Source organism: Numenius arquata, chromosome 2 (assembly GCF_964106895.1).
Source record: "Numenius arquata chromosome 2, bNumArq3.hap1.1, whole genome shotgun sequence".
NCBI classification, from domain to species: domain Eukaryota; kingdom Metazoa; phylum Chordata; class Aves; order Charadriiformes; family Scolopacidae; genus Numenius; species Numenius arquata.
The window spans coordinates 8,585,983-8,599,442 of NC_133577.1; the positions used below are offsets into that span (position 1 = coordinate 8,585,983).

General features: G+C 45.7%; 2 protein-coding genes across 5 annotated transcripts in view; one reads left to right on the forward strand and one right to left on the reverse strand.

Annotated features, from left to right (window-relative positions):
- EZR (ezrin) overlaps nt 1-13,460 on the forward strand; it is a 36,907-nt gene that overhangs the window by 22,776 nt on the left and 671 nt on the right. For 2 of the 4 annotated variants that reach the window (XM_074168747.1, XM_074168745.1), the window contains exons 4-12: nt 513-787; nt 1,656-1,739; nt 2,355-2,501; nt 5,662-5,758; nt 9,720-9,883; nt 10,893-11,023; nt 11,727-11,887; nt 12,193-12,285; nt 13,064-13,315. In XM_074168747.1, the coding sequence (XP_074024848.1) occupies nt 513-787; nt 1,656-1,739; nt 2,355-2,501; nt 5,662-5,758; nt 9,720-9,883; nt 10,893-11,023; nt 11,727-11,887; nt 12,193-12,285; nt 13,064-13,315 (1,404 nt within the window). The remainder of the gene's footprint in view (nt 1-512; nt 788-1,655; nt 1,740-2,354; nt 2,502-5,661; nt 5,759-9,719; nt 9,884-10,892; nt 11,024-11,726; nt 11,888-12,192; nt 12,286-13,063; nt 13,316-13,460) is intronic. The other 2 variants (XM_074168748.1, XM_074168749.1) reach the window with 2 other exon arrangements.
- Nucleotides 9,425-13,460, reverse strand: part of SYTL3 (synaptotagmin like 3) — a 39,053-nt gene continuing 35,017 nt past the window's right edge. The window contains exon 16 of the mRNA XM_074168743.1: nt 9,425-9,470. Coding sequence (XP_074024844.1) covers nt 9,425-9,470 — 46 coding nt within the window. The remainder of the gene's footprint in view (nt 9,471-13,460) is intronic.

A 13,460-nucleotide genomic window follows, 5' to 3' on the forward strand; every position in this document is an offset into this window, starting at 1 on the left:
ACCTCCGTGAGAACTGTTTGGGTGAGGTGTGGCACAGTGTTTGCCTTTTCTCTCTATGTGAATTGTGGAAAGCTTGACAGCGTTTGAACAGCAGCAGCTTGATATTGTATTGTGTTGGGTGGAAGCAGCTATTCTTGCTGTGACTGGAGGAACATCTTGGCTAGTGATGGTTTTAGTCTCTGCTTGTGCAGTATCGGTTGTTGAACTAATCAGAAAGACAGGTCACTTCAAGACTGGGCAGTTGATAACAGCGCTGATGCCTCTGAGGGGCTCTTGTTTGTGGACTTGCAATTCTTATGAGGGTATGAACTGTTTTTCTTGATGGGACAGTCAGTGGCTGTTCTCTGTCAAACACATACAATACTAGATGGGGTTTGCCATCTGATACAGCATGGTAAATCATTCTCCAGTGACCAAGGTTTGCTGAGCAAACAGAATTTTACTGGCTTAGCTGGAAAACATAATGCATCTCCCCTGTGTTCTCATACCAGTGGTGTCACCTCTGTCCTCAGGTTTCTGCTCAAGAAATCAGAAAGGAGAATCCCCTCCAGTTCAGATTTCGTGCCAAGTTCTTCCCAGAAGATGTGTCTGAAGAGCTGATCCAGGACATCACGCAGAAGCTCTTCTTCCTGCAGGTGAAGGAAGGGATCCTCAGCGATGAGATCTACTGTCCTCCAGAAACAGCTGTACTTCTTGGCTCATATGCGGTGCAGGCCAAATTTGGAGATTACAACAAAGATGTGCACAAGCCTGGATACCTCAATTCAGAGCGTCTGATTCCCCAAAGGTGAAGGAGTTGGTTGATGCAGTCTTCCATGTTTTTTCTTATTTTTTTTTGTTGTTGTTTTGGTTTAGTTTTGGTTTTTTTGGTTTTTTTTTAACAGTCAAGAACTTGCATCTAGTTAAATACAAAGACTTTCACCAAAAGCATGATTTTTTTTTTTAATTTTTTTAATTTGAACTGTGTGCATTTGGGTTTTTTCCTTTTATTTCTATCTGTCATATTAGAGTATGGTTTTGCTCTCTCTCCTTGGGTTGGTTAGGGAGAGGAAGTATACTTTTGAATTCAGCTTTTCTGTCCTAGACATGGCTGCCATGCTGGTAACTGGCAGTATGAATGTCTCCTCTTTAAGAAGAACAGAGCAGCATTCAGTCAAGAATGCGTCAGCCCTGGAGAAGTTTGGGTTGTGTGTCCTTAATCCTAACGTACAGTCCTAAAAATCTTGTATCTGGACAGTACGTCTAGAGGCTGTTTAGTCCATCCCCACACAGGATAAGTGAATGTTATCAGACAAATGGCTTCTGTGTACACTTCCTGATGACACTCTGCAGCAGTGGCTAATTCCAAAAATGACATTTTTGCTTTGCTTTAACCCTGTAGTATCTGCAGCGTGTATGTGATTCTTTTCCAGTGTTCTGCTTAGGCCTCTCATGTCGCTGGGTCAGTGACCAGAAAGGCTTTGCAGAGGGGGTTTGCTCATTGTGAACTGCTCTTCTTCACAGCCTACATCTTTGGGCTGAGTAGGATCTTCCTCTTGGTTTCAGTAGGGCTTCATGCGCAGGACTAATTTTTCAGCCATACTTTAGCAAAGATCAGCATCGATGGATACTGCAAAACATAGTCTAACCTTGCCAATATCTCTTCCCTTGTGTAGGGTGATGGACCAGCATAAACTCTCCAGAGAGCAGTGGGAAGAGCGGATCCAGGTGTGGCATGCTGAACACAGTGGCATGCTCAAGTAAGTGCTTTGTGTTGGTCCTTAGGCTGGTCACTTTGCATCTGGTTGATTGCCTTAAGCTTGCAGTTCTACCATGTGCTTTTGAAATAGACTCCAAGGGTCACCTGTGTGGAGGAATTCTTCATGTATATTTTCTAGTCCAACATCAAATCACGTGGTAAAACTCAGTAGGATATTTGCAGTGGTGCTGAGCACAGTGTCTTGGATGGCTTCCTGAAGATCCTGGGCCTAGGTACAGTGTACCAGTGATGACTTTGAGTTGGGGGGGGAAAAGTAAAGGTGTATGTCTAAACTTATGTTCATAGAAGCATTTGCATTGGCGGGTGAGGAAAGTTCAAACCTTTCTTACTGAGACAAGGATGAAAGCTGAGAGAGATGAATGTTGCTAATTTTCTGTCCAGCAATACTAGGGCTTGGGAGATGGGAGTGCTCTGTACATAGGTGTGATATCATAACTTCTACAGCGAGTCCCAAATGATGAATGTTCAGTTTTAACTCCTGTGTTTGCTGTGAGGGTTTAGGAAAATTTTCTTGCTTCATCTGAGGGCTTTGTGCTTTCTGAGGTAGTCAGATAAAAGAGAAGCTAACACCTGCCCTCCTTCCTGTCACAACCAGAGAGAATGCCATGCTGGAATACCTGAAGATTGCTCAAGACCTGGAGATGTATGGCATTAACTACTTTGAAATCAAGAATAAGAAAGGAACTGACCTTTGGCTGGGCGTTGATGCCTTGGGGCTCAACATCTATGAAAAGGATGATAAGTAAGTCGTCTTGTTTTCACTTCTGATCTCCCAGAGCGAGGGTTGGTGTGGGACCCAGGGGACATTTCTTATTTATGGGATATGGGCAAAGTTTAGAACTTGCTTGTGTTCCAGTTTTGGATCAGTAGGTGAAGCTGTGCTAGGAAGTGAGCTTTCACATCATTCATGCTTTCCTGGCTTGTCTGACCTGCTAATGCTACCTACTGTATAATAAAAGATGTCGGTTGTACAGTGCCATCCGGTAAATCATGCACAGCTGTAGAGCTGAACCCCGAAAGAAGGAGTTTACTGAGCTTTTCCTTGAGTCAGGTTGCCAGGGATGCCAGCAGTGGGTATGAGAACATAGACAGGCAACACATTTGCAGAGTGTTTGGACATCTAAGGCCATTCCTATCGTGAAGTTAATGTTAGATGTGTGTACGGCGGCCTGGTTTTGAAAAAGGAGGATTATGGGGTGGACACAAAACCAAAGCTGGATAACACCCAGAACCCAGGGAGGAGTGAACCTACATAGTTACCGCGAACGAGGAACGAAATGAGGTCTTGCTGAGGTATGCATAGTTTTAATCAGCCCTTCTGGTAAAGGCAGAGCCGTTATTAATTGGATAGTAGGTGGGAAATGATAGACTACATCTATAAATAAACATAAAAGGAAGGTGAGAATAGCTGTGTGTAAGCCTGCCAGTCTCCTCTAATACTCCACAACCGAAGGATTGAAGGGGAGTTAAAACAGACATTTTTTAGATAATGGTTGCTGTCTAGACTGCTTTATTTTTTAAATTATTTTTCCCCCCTACAAAGTCTTGGTTTCATGTCACTAGTCTATAACAGACTATCAGTGTAATACAGAAGGGATTTCACCTACTCTCCATCTTTGCTTCCAAAAAGCTTTGAATGCAACCCAAATATTAATCGGAACTCTCCGGAGCTTCTGTTAAGATGGGAAAGAGAAATGCAATCTTTTCTGCAATGCTAATACGTCCTGTCACCCAGAAAACAAGGAGCGTCACTTGAAAGAAAAGTAGTTTCGCTCATGTAATACTTCAGTCTTGAACGACTAGTCTTGCCATGCAACCATGGTCACACAAACAGGTTTTTCGAGCTGCAGCAGCAGACAGAATCTAACCAGCGACTGGAAAGAGCTATCAGGAGCCTTTGCAAAACAAATACAGCGCTGAAATAAACTGCTTGTTTCTGCTGTAACTCTTGCTACTGTGTAATTAAGTCTTTTGGGCGGATAGGGGAACTAGAAGAATGGTAATGTGTACCTCGCCTCTGGTTTGTACCTGCAAAATTTGGGGGACTGGGGCAAAGGTGAAACAGTGAAGGTTTCATTGTTGAAGTTCAGCTGGAGGAAAATGAGTGTGTGCTATAGGTGTGCGAGCCTCTGCTGCAGCACGTGTCGGTGTCCCAATTCTAGGTATTTTCAAGCGTTTTTTTTTTTTTCCCCTGCATTAAAGAGCACAATCTGCAGTAGAACTTATTAATAAGTGAATTGTTTTAGTTGTCTGTCATACTGTATTATCTAGGGTTGAAACACTTAAGCTAATAGGACAGAGGCTGGAGTAATTAGTTAATCTTAGTCTAATCAAATAATTTTCTTTACAGTTCTTACTTAATGTTACACACACACTGTTGCGTAATCTTGCAGTAGAGTTAAAGGTTAGGGAATGCTAAGTTCTGAAGAGGATGTATTTTATTCTTGATGTCTGATTTTTAAATGAAGCAAGGGGCTTTTTTTTTTTTTTTTTATGCTTGGGCCCAGCAAAAGCGTGCTGTGCAGTAGCTTTCCATCTCTCTGACAACGAGTCAAATTCCTGCAAAATTTCCAGCTTGTTTCCTTTAACCATTGGGCTCCGTTGAAAGGATTCTTACAAATTTTGAGCAGTTCACCATGATGAGAGACATTTCTCTAAGTGCTAAACGTGAAATCCTTGTGTCTTCAGACACACTTGCCAGCACTTCAGTGTGTGCCAGAGACACACGTATTGGAGAGGTTAGATGATAACAAGATGATGATCTCTAAGGTCCCTTCCAACCTAAACCATTCTATGATGATCGTTTATGTCAAGACACAAGTGCTAACTGCTGTCTATAGAGCATATACCCTCCCTTGATAAGAGTAAAAGAATGTGATATTAAACGTAAAAATTGAAATATTTGGTTGAGGGGAAATGAAAGGAATTAATTACAGTCAAATGTGTGAGTCCTTTTAATGTTAGAACTTGCTGCAGAGCTGGGCAGGTGTGTAGGGGTGAAGTACTGGAACAGCTGGGAAATGTTTGATCTCGGGAATAACTTGATGCTTTTTATATGCAAGAGTCTGGAGAAATTAAAGCGGAGGAAAATCTCAAACGATCAGTGAAGCTTAAAGAAGTAATTTTGAACAAATGAGCGGACCTGAACTCCGAGGCAGCGGGAAAGATCTGGGAGTCTGAGCCTTGCCCTTTGCTTCATCGGGTGCTTTCCAACAGGAGAGGGCCACGTGGTGCAGCTCCTTGCATGACCAACGTGTAAAGTTCTGCTTGAAGACTTGTGGGACGGGCTGAAAGAGCAGATTGCATGGAAGGGCAAAGAACAGGGCCCTTTGTTATTAGCCTTGCCTGTAATCTAGGAGAGGAAACAAAAGACAAGAAATCTGCTTCTACCAGTTGTGTTTGTGCCTGCCCAGCACTTCAGAAGCGAAGGCAGTGTGGAGATAACTGGTCCAGCTGTAACACAGCAGGGTGGACTTCTCTGTGGGAACTAGAAGGTGTGGGGAGCAGCTGAGTTACTTTGGCTTGTGCCTCCCACAATGTAAGAGAAGCCTCCACGAAGTGCAGCATGTACACCTAAAGTCTGCACGCTGCAGATTTTATGCCCTCATTTCAAAGAAATGAACTTAAAGCAGGTTATGTGGCTTCGGTAGAGGCCATCCCTATTGCGTAGCCAAAGGTCAGTAGGGTGACTGACCAAAAATGAGAAGAGACTCTGTAAGGGAGGTGACTGGGCTTCTTTTCCTACTCCCTGTCGGGTTTTTTGTTCAACTACTGTCTTCTCTCTGTTGAGAGAGCTGTGTGATGTGTCGCATCCCGCTGAGTCTCTGTGTTAGAAGCAATGTGGGGGGAAAAAAATAAATGTTTATTGCAACAGCTCTTAAAAATATTTCTCTTTTGTCCAGACTGACTCCAAAGATTGGGTTCCCCTGGAGCGAAATCAGAAACATCTCTTTCAATGACAAGAAGTTTGTTATAAAGCCTATTGACAAGAAGGCACCAGTAAGTATATCTCGAATGGATTCCTGGATACTGCATGTGAACAACTAACACTGTTTCATCTCAAAATAAAGTAGTCTTTGGAGAGGAGAAAGCCAGAAAGAGTAAAAGCCACTTAAGGACCATGGTGTTCATTGACCTTCTTGAATGCTAGGGTAAATGGGAGGGGTATGATTTATGAGAACTGAAATGTAGCTACCTGTGAATGTTTTCAGAGTTATTTTAGTGATGAATTAGCAACTTTGACCTGTTGAGAATATAAAGTGGAATAACTGGTGTAGGTGGATCTCATTCTGTCAGTCTTGTGAAACTACTGGAATAGTTGAGAAAGGCCTCCTCTTCTTCTCTTCCCCCACCACAGTACTTGGGCTTGGTGGGTAAGTACAGCCCTGAGAAATAATAGGCGGTTTGGCTTTGGCAAAGAGTGATGGCTTATAAATCTCTTTAAAAGGAAAAGATCCCCCCAGTAATTTAAAGTATAGTACTACAGTGTGCTGCTTCTCCAGATAACAACCTGGGGTTTTGGGGGAGAGGAGCTTCTTTCTATGATGCTGTTAGTGAAAGCCAACAAAACTCCAGAGAGATAGAAAGCTATCTCTCAAAGTTTTTCTTATTAAATGAGCCTCTTGGACTTGTTGTACGCATTACCAAATACTAATCTCCTGTTTATGGATCACAGCTTCCCCTCCACTCCCCAACAGTAAACCTGATGGAGTTTGAAATGGGAGGCTTGCAAGATGCTGATCCAGAAAGGTGTTAATGCTGAAAACCTTAATTATGTTTCCTCCCTCTGTGTCAATTGTGCTTTTCCCTCTGGGTGGTGTTATGTTTGAAGCTATGCCTGAAAGAAGAATTTATCTGGGCGCTGATTCTGAGCATTCAGGAAGTTGTCTGGGTTCTTCTCATATGCTTGTGTCTCTTTTTAAAGAGGCAAGTATTAGAGTTACAGCGAAATACCCAGTCCACCCAAGATGTGGGTTGGAAGCTCCCCTTTAATTTGGAGGATTCTTCATGTCAGTGTTTAAATGGACACTAATGTAATGGGTAGAGTCCTGTGGTGCCTTGCCCAGAATAAGCTTTTTAATTTTTCACAGAATGGTTTGGGTTGGAAGGGACCTTAAAGATCATCCAGTTCCAACCCTCCTGCCATGGGCAGGGACACCTCCCACTAGACCAGGTTGCTCAAAGCCCCATCCAGCCTGGCCTTGAACACCTCCAGGGATGGGGCATCCACAGCTTCCCTGGGCAACCTGTTCCAGTGTCTCACCACCCTCACAGGAAAGATTAGATACTAGGAAGAAATTCTAAATCTCCCCTCTTTCAGTTTAAAACCATTCTCCTTGTCCTGTCGCTCCTCTCCCTGATAAAGAGTCCCTCTCCATCTTTCCTGTAGCCTCCTTTCGTTACTGGAAGGCCTCTCTAAGATTTCCATGGAACCTCTTCTCCAGGCTGTACAACCCCAACTCTCTCAGCCTGTCTTCATAGGAGAGGTGCTCCAGCCCTCTGATCACCTTCATGTCCCTCCTCTGGACTTGTTCCAACAGCTCAAGCTTCACATTCCTCACCAGCCCCTCACTGTTGGTGAGAACAAGGAAGGTGCAGCATGGCACCTCTCCTCATTGGTTCCTCTATCACTTGGAGAAGGAAGTTATCATTAACACAATCCAGGAACCTCCTGGATTGCTTATGCCCTGCTGTGTTGTGCCTTCAACAGATATTCAGGTAGTTGAAGTCCCCCATGAGGACCGGGGCTTGTGAATGTGAGGCTGCTCCTATCTGTCTATTGAGGACCTCATCCGCTTGGTCTTCCTGGTCTGGTGGTCTGTAAGCAGACACCTACTGTAACATCACCTGTCCCTGCCCTCCCTTTAATCCTGACCCATAAGCTCTCGATGGGCTCCTCATCCATTCCCAGGCAGAGCTCCGTGCACTCTAGCTGCTCACTGACATAGAGGGTGATGCTCCCTCTTCTCCCCTGCCTGTCCTTCCTGAAGAGCCTGTATCCTCCCATTCCAACAGTCCAGTCATAGGAGCCATCCCACCATGTCTCCATGATGCAAATAAGATCATAGTCCACATCTCTAACACCCCATGGTACGTGCGTTTGTATAGAGGTGTTTCAGTTGGACCCCCCATGAAGCTGACTGGAGTGGCTGGTGTTCCTTTGTGCTGTGCTCCAGGGGCTCTCCTGCTGACCTGCGATCCATCTCCAGGTGCCGGTCACCTATTGCTGGCACTGGCATCAAACTGGTAGGAGTGGGATGGATTGAGGTTCCTCTCCCCCGGAAACTCTAGTTTTAGGCCTGTCTGCCCACATACTCCAACATCTTTAGCCCATTACCTTTAAAACGTCAAGCTGCGATGCTCCCAGTGGTGTGAGACCAGGGGGAGGCTGGGGATGAGGAAAGGAGGGGGGGGTTCTTCTATCTTCTTACGTGAATGTTTTGTCCCTTGGTTACACCCTTAAATGACAAACACAACCACCATCCACGCCCTTGGTATTTACTTCCGTGGAAGTAAACCTTGCCTCAGGATAGGACCTGTTCATCACAATGTACACAAACTATTTGTTTTTAAAATTAGCTGTCAGAAGCAGGAGTGGGCATGAATACCTTGCAGGGACGGTGCGCAGTGTCAGACCTGCGTGGCTCGGACTGGCTGTGGTGGCAGGACGTGGCGGGGGAGCGCAGCACAGGGCGCTCCTGCCTCTGCTGCAGTCCCCGTGTGAATTCGGAAAAGGAATCTTTTGTCAGCACATCCGTGTTCGTCTTAACAGCACTTGGGGAGCTCTTCATTGTTTCTAGTGTGACTTCTAGTTTTCCCAGAGACGGCCACAGGTTGTGCTTCTGAGCTCAGGCAATTAAAAACGCGATCGCTGCTGCCATGGGAGAGTGTAGAGACCCATTCCCACTTCCACCTCTTGCTCCCAGTGAGGCAATCCACAGGAGAGCGATTCCAAGGAATGGGTGCTGGTTTATGGTGGCAGCTTGCCCGCTGCCCGTATCACCGTCCACATAATACACACACACGAAAAAAAAAAAGGCACAAAGACATGGAATTTTTTTTCCACTGTGTAAGTTCAGACTGCGTTGTAAACATGGGTGGTTGTGGACTCAGAAAAATCATCAGGCAGGTGAGGGACTTGGCCCTCTGTGTCCCTGTCTTAGCAGATGTACTGCTGGCAGGTCCAGCCTGGTGTGTAGTTTCTGTAAAAGCCTGCTTATAACAAAGATAAGATATTTGGGGCTGTTCTTTTTGCAGGACCAGAAACTTTAGAATCTCTTGCGTTTTGTTACTGCCTGCAGCCCAATATTGAAAATAACCCATGGTTGGTGGTTGTTTAAAAAAAAAAAAAAAAAAAAAAAACACCAGCAAAAGCTTTCAGTTGAGAGTCTTGTACCAGCCCGGGTCAGCTTAGCTCGGAAATGCTGTGGAGAAGAAAGAATGATACTGGAAGGTATTTCTGCATGGGTGGGGATTTCTTCTCTTTCTCTGAAAAAACACAGGTGGTGCCCTGACTATTGATTCAAATGGATCAGGAAATTCTACAAAGTTACTTTAATAGTGAGCAATACATTTTTAGTTTCATGCTTTGTCTTTCAGTCACAAACCCATGAAAACTTAAAAACTAATCACTCAATACTAGAGGTCTATGAGTTGCCCAGATGGTTACTTGCCAACCCAGAATCTTTTGCAACACTTCCAAACTCCACAAAGTCTCCTCTAAAATGGAGATTGTCAATTTTCTCTAAAAGATGCTTTTTTTAGAAGAGTAGTTTGTCAATTCTATGTAGATTTGAAATGAGGAATATATCTATATAACGCTTGTTTTGGCTTCAAATGATATTGGCAGTCCCTGCTGCTGTATTTCAATGGGCTGTGTATATGTCTTGGTTACAGTGAAACAGCTGGGAGAAGAGAGAAGATGCTTGGAAAAACTGACCGTGTGCTGTCTCTCTTCCAGGACTTTGTGTTCTACGCCCCTCGCCTGAGAATTAACAAGAGGATCCTGCAGCTCTGCATGGGCAACCATGAGCTGTACATGCGGCGCAGGAAGCCCGACACCATTGAAGTGCAACAGATGAAAGCCCAGGCCCGGGAGGAGAAGCAGCAGAAGCAGCTGGAAAGGTGAGCTTGGATATGGAGAGTGGGGACGAGGTGGCAGAGAGAAATGACACCAAACTGCTGGGGTTCAGCAGGCAGCTCTACCAGTAACATGGGTTTTGCGTAGTCAAGGCTGGGAGCTGCGTTGTGTGGGTCTAGAGCTCTGGCTTGTGGGGTGGAGGCGGGAGATCCTGCGGCGGGACTGTAAGCTTTACTCTTGTGGCTTGGACCTGTGGCCCTGTCATCTGCTGTCCCGTTTGCGGTCTTGAGAGCTGCAAGGAGATGTGCGAGTGAAGGCCCAGTGGTGGTGCGCACCCAGAGGGGGCTTCTCCTGACTCTTGAGTGTCAGGACCCGATTTACGTGTTGGACCGTGGGATGGTTGGGAGTAAGGGAGAGACCTTCCCAGGGACCATGTGCGTGTACGCCGAAGAGAGGAAAAGGAGGGGACTGGGAGGCCTCTTACAGGCGCGGAAAAAGGATTAGCAATTCCATGGGACTTCTGCCACCGGCTGCAGGTTGCTTATGATTCAAGAAATCGTGTTGCTTTTCTCCTGTCTTCGTGGCTTGTTTGTCTTCGTTCCCTCAGTGCTTTTGCTTTTTACGCCGCCTTGACTCTCCTTATGACAGAAGTAACAAAGCTAAACCTCCTCTGCTGTGCAGAACGGAGTCCTGGTTTTCTCTCTCTGCTTCTGGTAGCTATTTGATGTGCTAAATTTCTGGGGTGGGCAACAAAAATACCAGTATTTTCATGAAATGGAATAGCCAAAACTGAGCAAAAATTCCGAAGCGATGAAGGAACAGGCATGTGTATCGTCCCTGCCCATGGCAGGAGGGTTGGAACTCGATGATCTTTAAGGTCCCTTCCAACCAGAACCATTCTATGATTCTATTTCTGTCTTCTGGCTCTTGTTTTGTGGCTGTCACACGGTCATTTCCCACTGAGATGCCTGGAGTGATGCCCGGCTAACTTTCTTGCCTGGCTGTAGCTTAGGTCTGAAAGTGAGCTTCAAGCATGAAATCTGTTTCTAACAGGCAACAACTAGAGAATGAAAAGAAGAAGAGAGAGATAATTGAGAGAGAGAAAGAACAAATGTTGAGGGAGAAGGAGGAGCTGCTGGTGAGGCTACAAGAGTATGAGGTGAAGACTCAGAAAGCAGAGAAAGGTAAAGTACCTGTACGGGCTGACCAGACCTGGTGTGTTGTGCTCCCCAGGAGGGTTATGTTGGCTGCTGCCTACATCTGCTGCAGCCTAAAGCTGATGATACCGCGATCCCTTGGCAATGTTTACCAATATCTGCCTATACAGATAAATACATGTGTGCGCACGCTGCTGAGATCATCCAAAGCATGAAAGTAGCATAAAATCTGCTGATTGTGTTTGGGAATTGAAGGTCACGAAAACTCTTGTTTTCCCCCATTGCCAAGAGGGTTTGAGTAGTGTGGCCTCTTCCAGCAGGGAGTAGCGGAGTTTCAGCTCTCAAGTGCTTTTTATTTAACTCCTGACAGAAGAAGTACTTTGGGAACAAGGCTTTCCAGGGAGAGGGAAGCTTCTGTTTCACCGCACAGATGAGCAGATTGGAGACAGCAACATCTGGTCCTTGCAGTAAACTGTCAAAGGCAGCAGAATTATGTCAGCGTTACAGACTTCGGTGCAAATATCTTGCAGGAGAATTAGTTACAATGTGCAGCTGATTACTTCCGAATTCAGTTACTTGATGTATCATGCAAATAACTGCTCCGAGGTGCACAGGGAGGGATGTTGCAGGCTGGACTCGGGTGTTTGCCCGAGTCACCTAAGAGGCTGCCTGTAGTCCCTTCGCTTTGACCAGGCCTGTGGACTAACCGCACTGATCCGTCTCTTTCCAGAGCTCTCAGATCAGATCCAAAGAGCCATTCAGCTGGAGGAGGAAAGGAGACGAGCCCAGGAGGAAGCAGAACGCTTGGAGGCGGATCGCTTGGCTGCTCTGCAGGCCAAGGAAGAGCTGGAGAGACAAACTATGGACCAGATAAAGAGCCAGGAACAGCTGGTAAGACCCGGTTGTTTTGAGGGTAAGATACATGAGCACGTTACTGTGCCCTTTGAGTAAGGCAAAGCCTCGTTCTCCAGGGAAAAACAGTGCAGTGAAGTACTAGGCCATGTGATAGTATCATTATGGCACTGGCTTCTAGCATGAACAATCCACTTTTTTGCTCTTAATTTCCTGTTTGGACTTTATTACAGCGGAGTGTAACACGTGGGTCTTCCCTCAGTCAAGAGTGTTTCGGTTTTGTGTTTGTTTTGGTTTATTTTTTTTTTAAGAGTCCTTATAATTCCAGTTTTATTATTCAACAGGCCACAGAGCTTGCAGAGTACACGGCCAAGATTGCGCTTCTTGAAGAGGCAAGGAGGCGTAAAGAGAGTGAGGTTGAAGAGTGGCAAATCCGAGTGAGTATCTCTGTTACACAAAGTCGCTCTGAAGTTGTACACGTGAGCAGAGCACGGCGCTCAGCCTAGCGTGACTTCTCTAAACGTGCAGAGACAAATATCTGCAGACCAGGCTTGTGATGAACGTGCGACGTGCCTGCAAAGCACGTTGCCTTCAGCAAGCCTTCGGTCAAAATTCAAAGTGGAAGCCTGTATAAAAACCTGAAAATGTGCTTGTCATCTTGGAGCCATGGAGGGGACGGGGCACACCTATAAATGCTGCACTTAATCCATGGTGTGATGTCTGGAAACATTACGTCAGTCCAGAGAAGACACTGCAAATGCAGCCACGCCGCAGGTACCGGGAGTGTGTGCTGTTGTCTTCCTGGTACCTGGGTCGGGAGAGTTGAGTAATTTGATGCAGTAAACCCAAAAATAAACCGTGCGAGGCTCAGAGTGCCCAGTGCTCCCAGTGCCCCGTAACTGGTGGTGCAGAGTAGTTTCAGGGAGGGCAGCAAGGGAGCTGACTGCCTGCTATGTAATGGCATTGCAAATGCCAAATCGGGAGTCTAAGTTCTCGCTCTGTGGAACCCGTATTTACAACTTACAGCTCCTCAAATGGAGAACGGGATGAAGACAACTATAGCTTCCCACAGGACTATTTCTCCTAGACTGTGTTCTGTTGCAAGAAGATTCTTTGTTTAGATCCCCTGCATGTTACACCGTGGATGATAAGTGTTCATTAAGCTGCTTTAAAGCAAGAAATGCACGAAAATATCTTTCACTCTTTTCCCAAAAGGCTAAGGAAGCCCAGGAGGATCTGGTAAAGACCAAGGAAGAGCTACAGCTGGTAATGACTGCTCCACCTCCACCCCCACCGCCTGTCTACGAGCCAGTGAACTACCACGTCCAGGATAACTTGCAAGATGAAGGATCCGAGTACTCTGCCTACAGCGCCGAGTTCTCCAGCGAGGGGATCAGGAATGACCGCAATGAGGAGAAACGCATTACTGAAGCAGAGAAGAACGAACGTGTGCAGAGGCAACTGAGGGTAAGAAAATGTTTGGAGGAGGGGGAGTAATGGAAAGAATCAGTTCCTGGAAAATAGATCATTTAACCACTCAGTTAAAAGCACACAAAGTGTGCTGGGCTCTCTTTGTTTACAGTTCCTGTGGGGAGTTTGAATTAAAGACAAG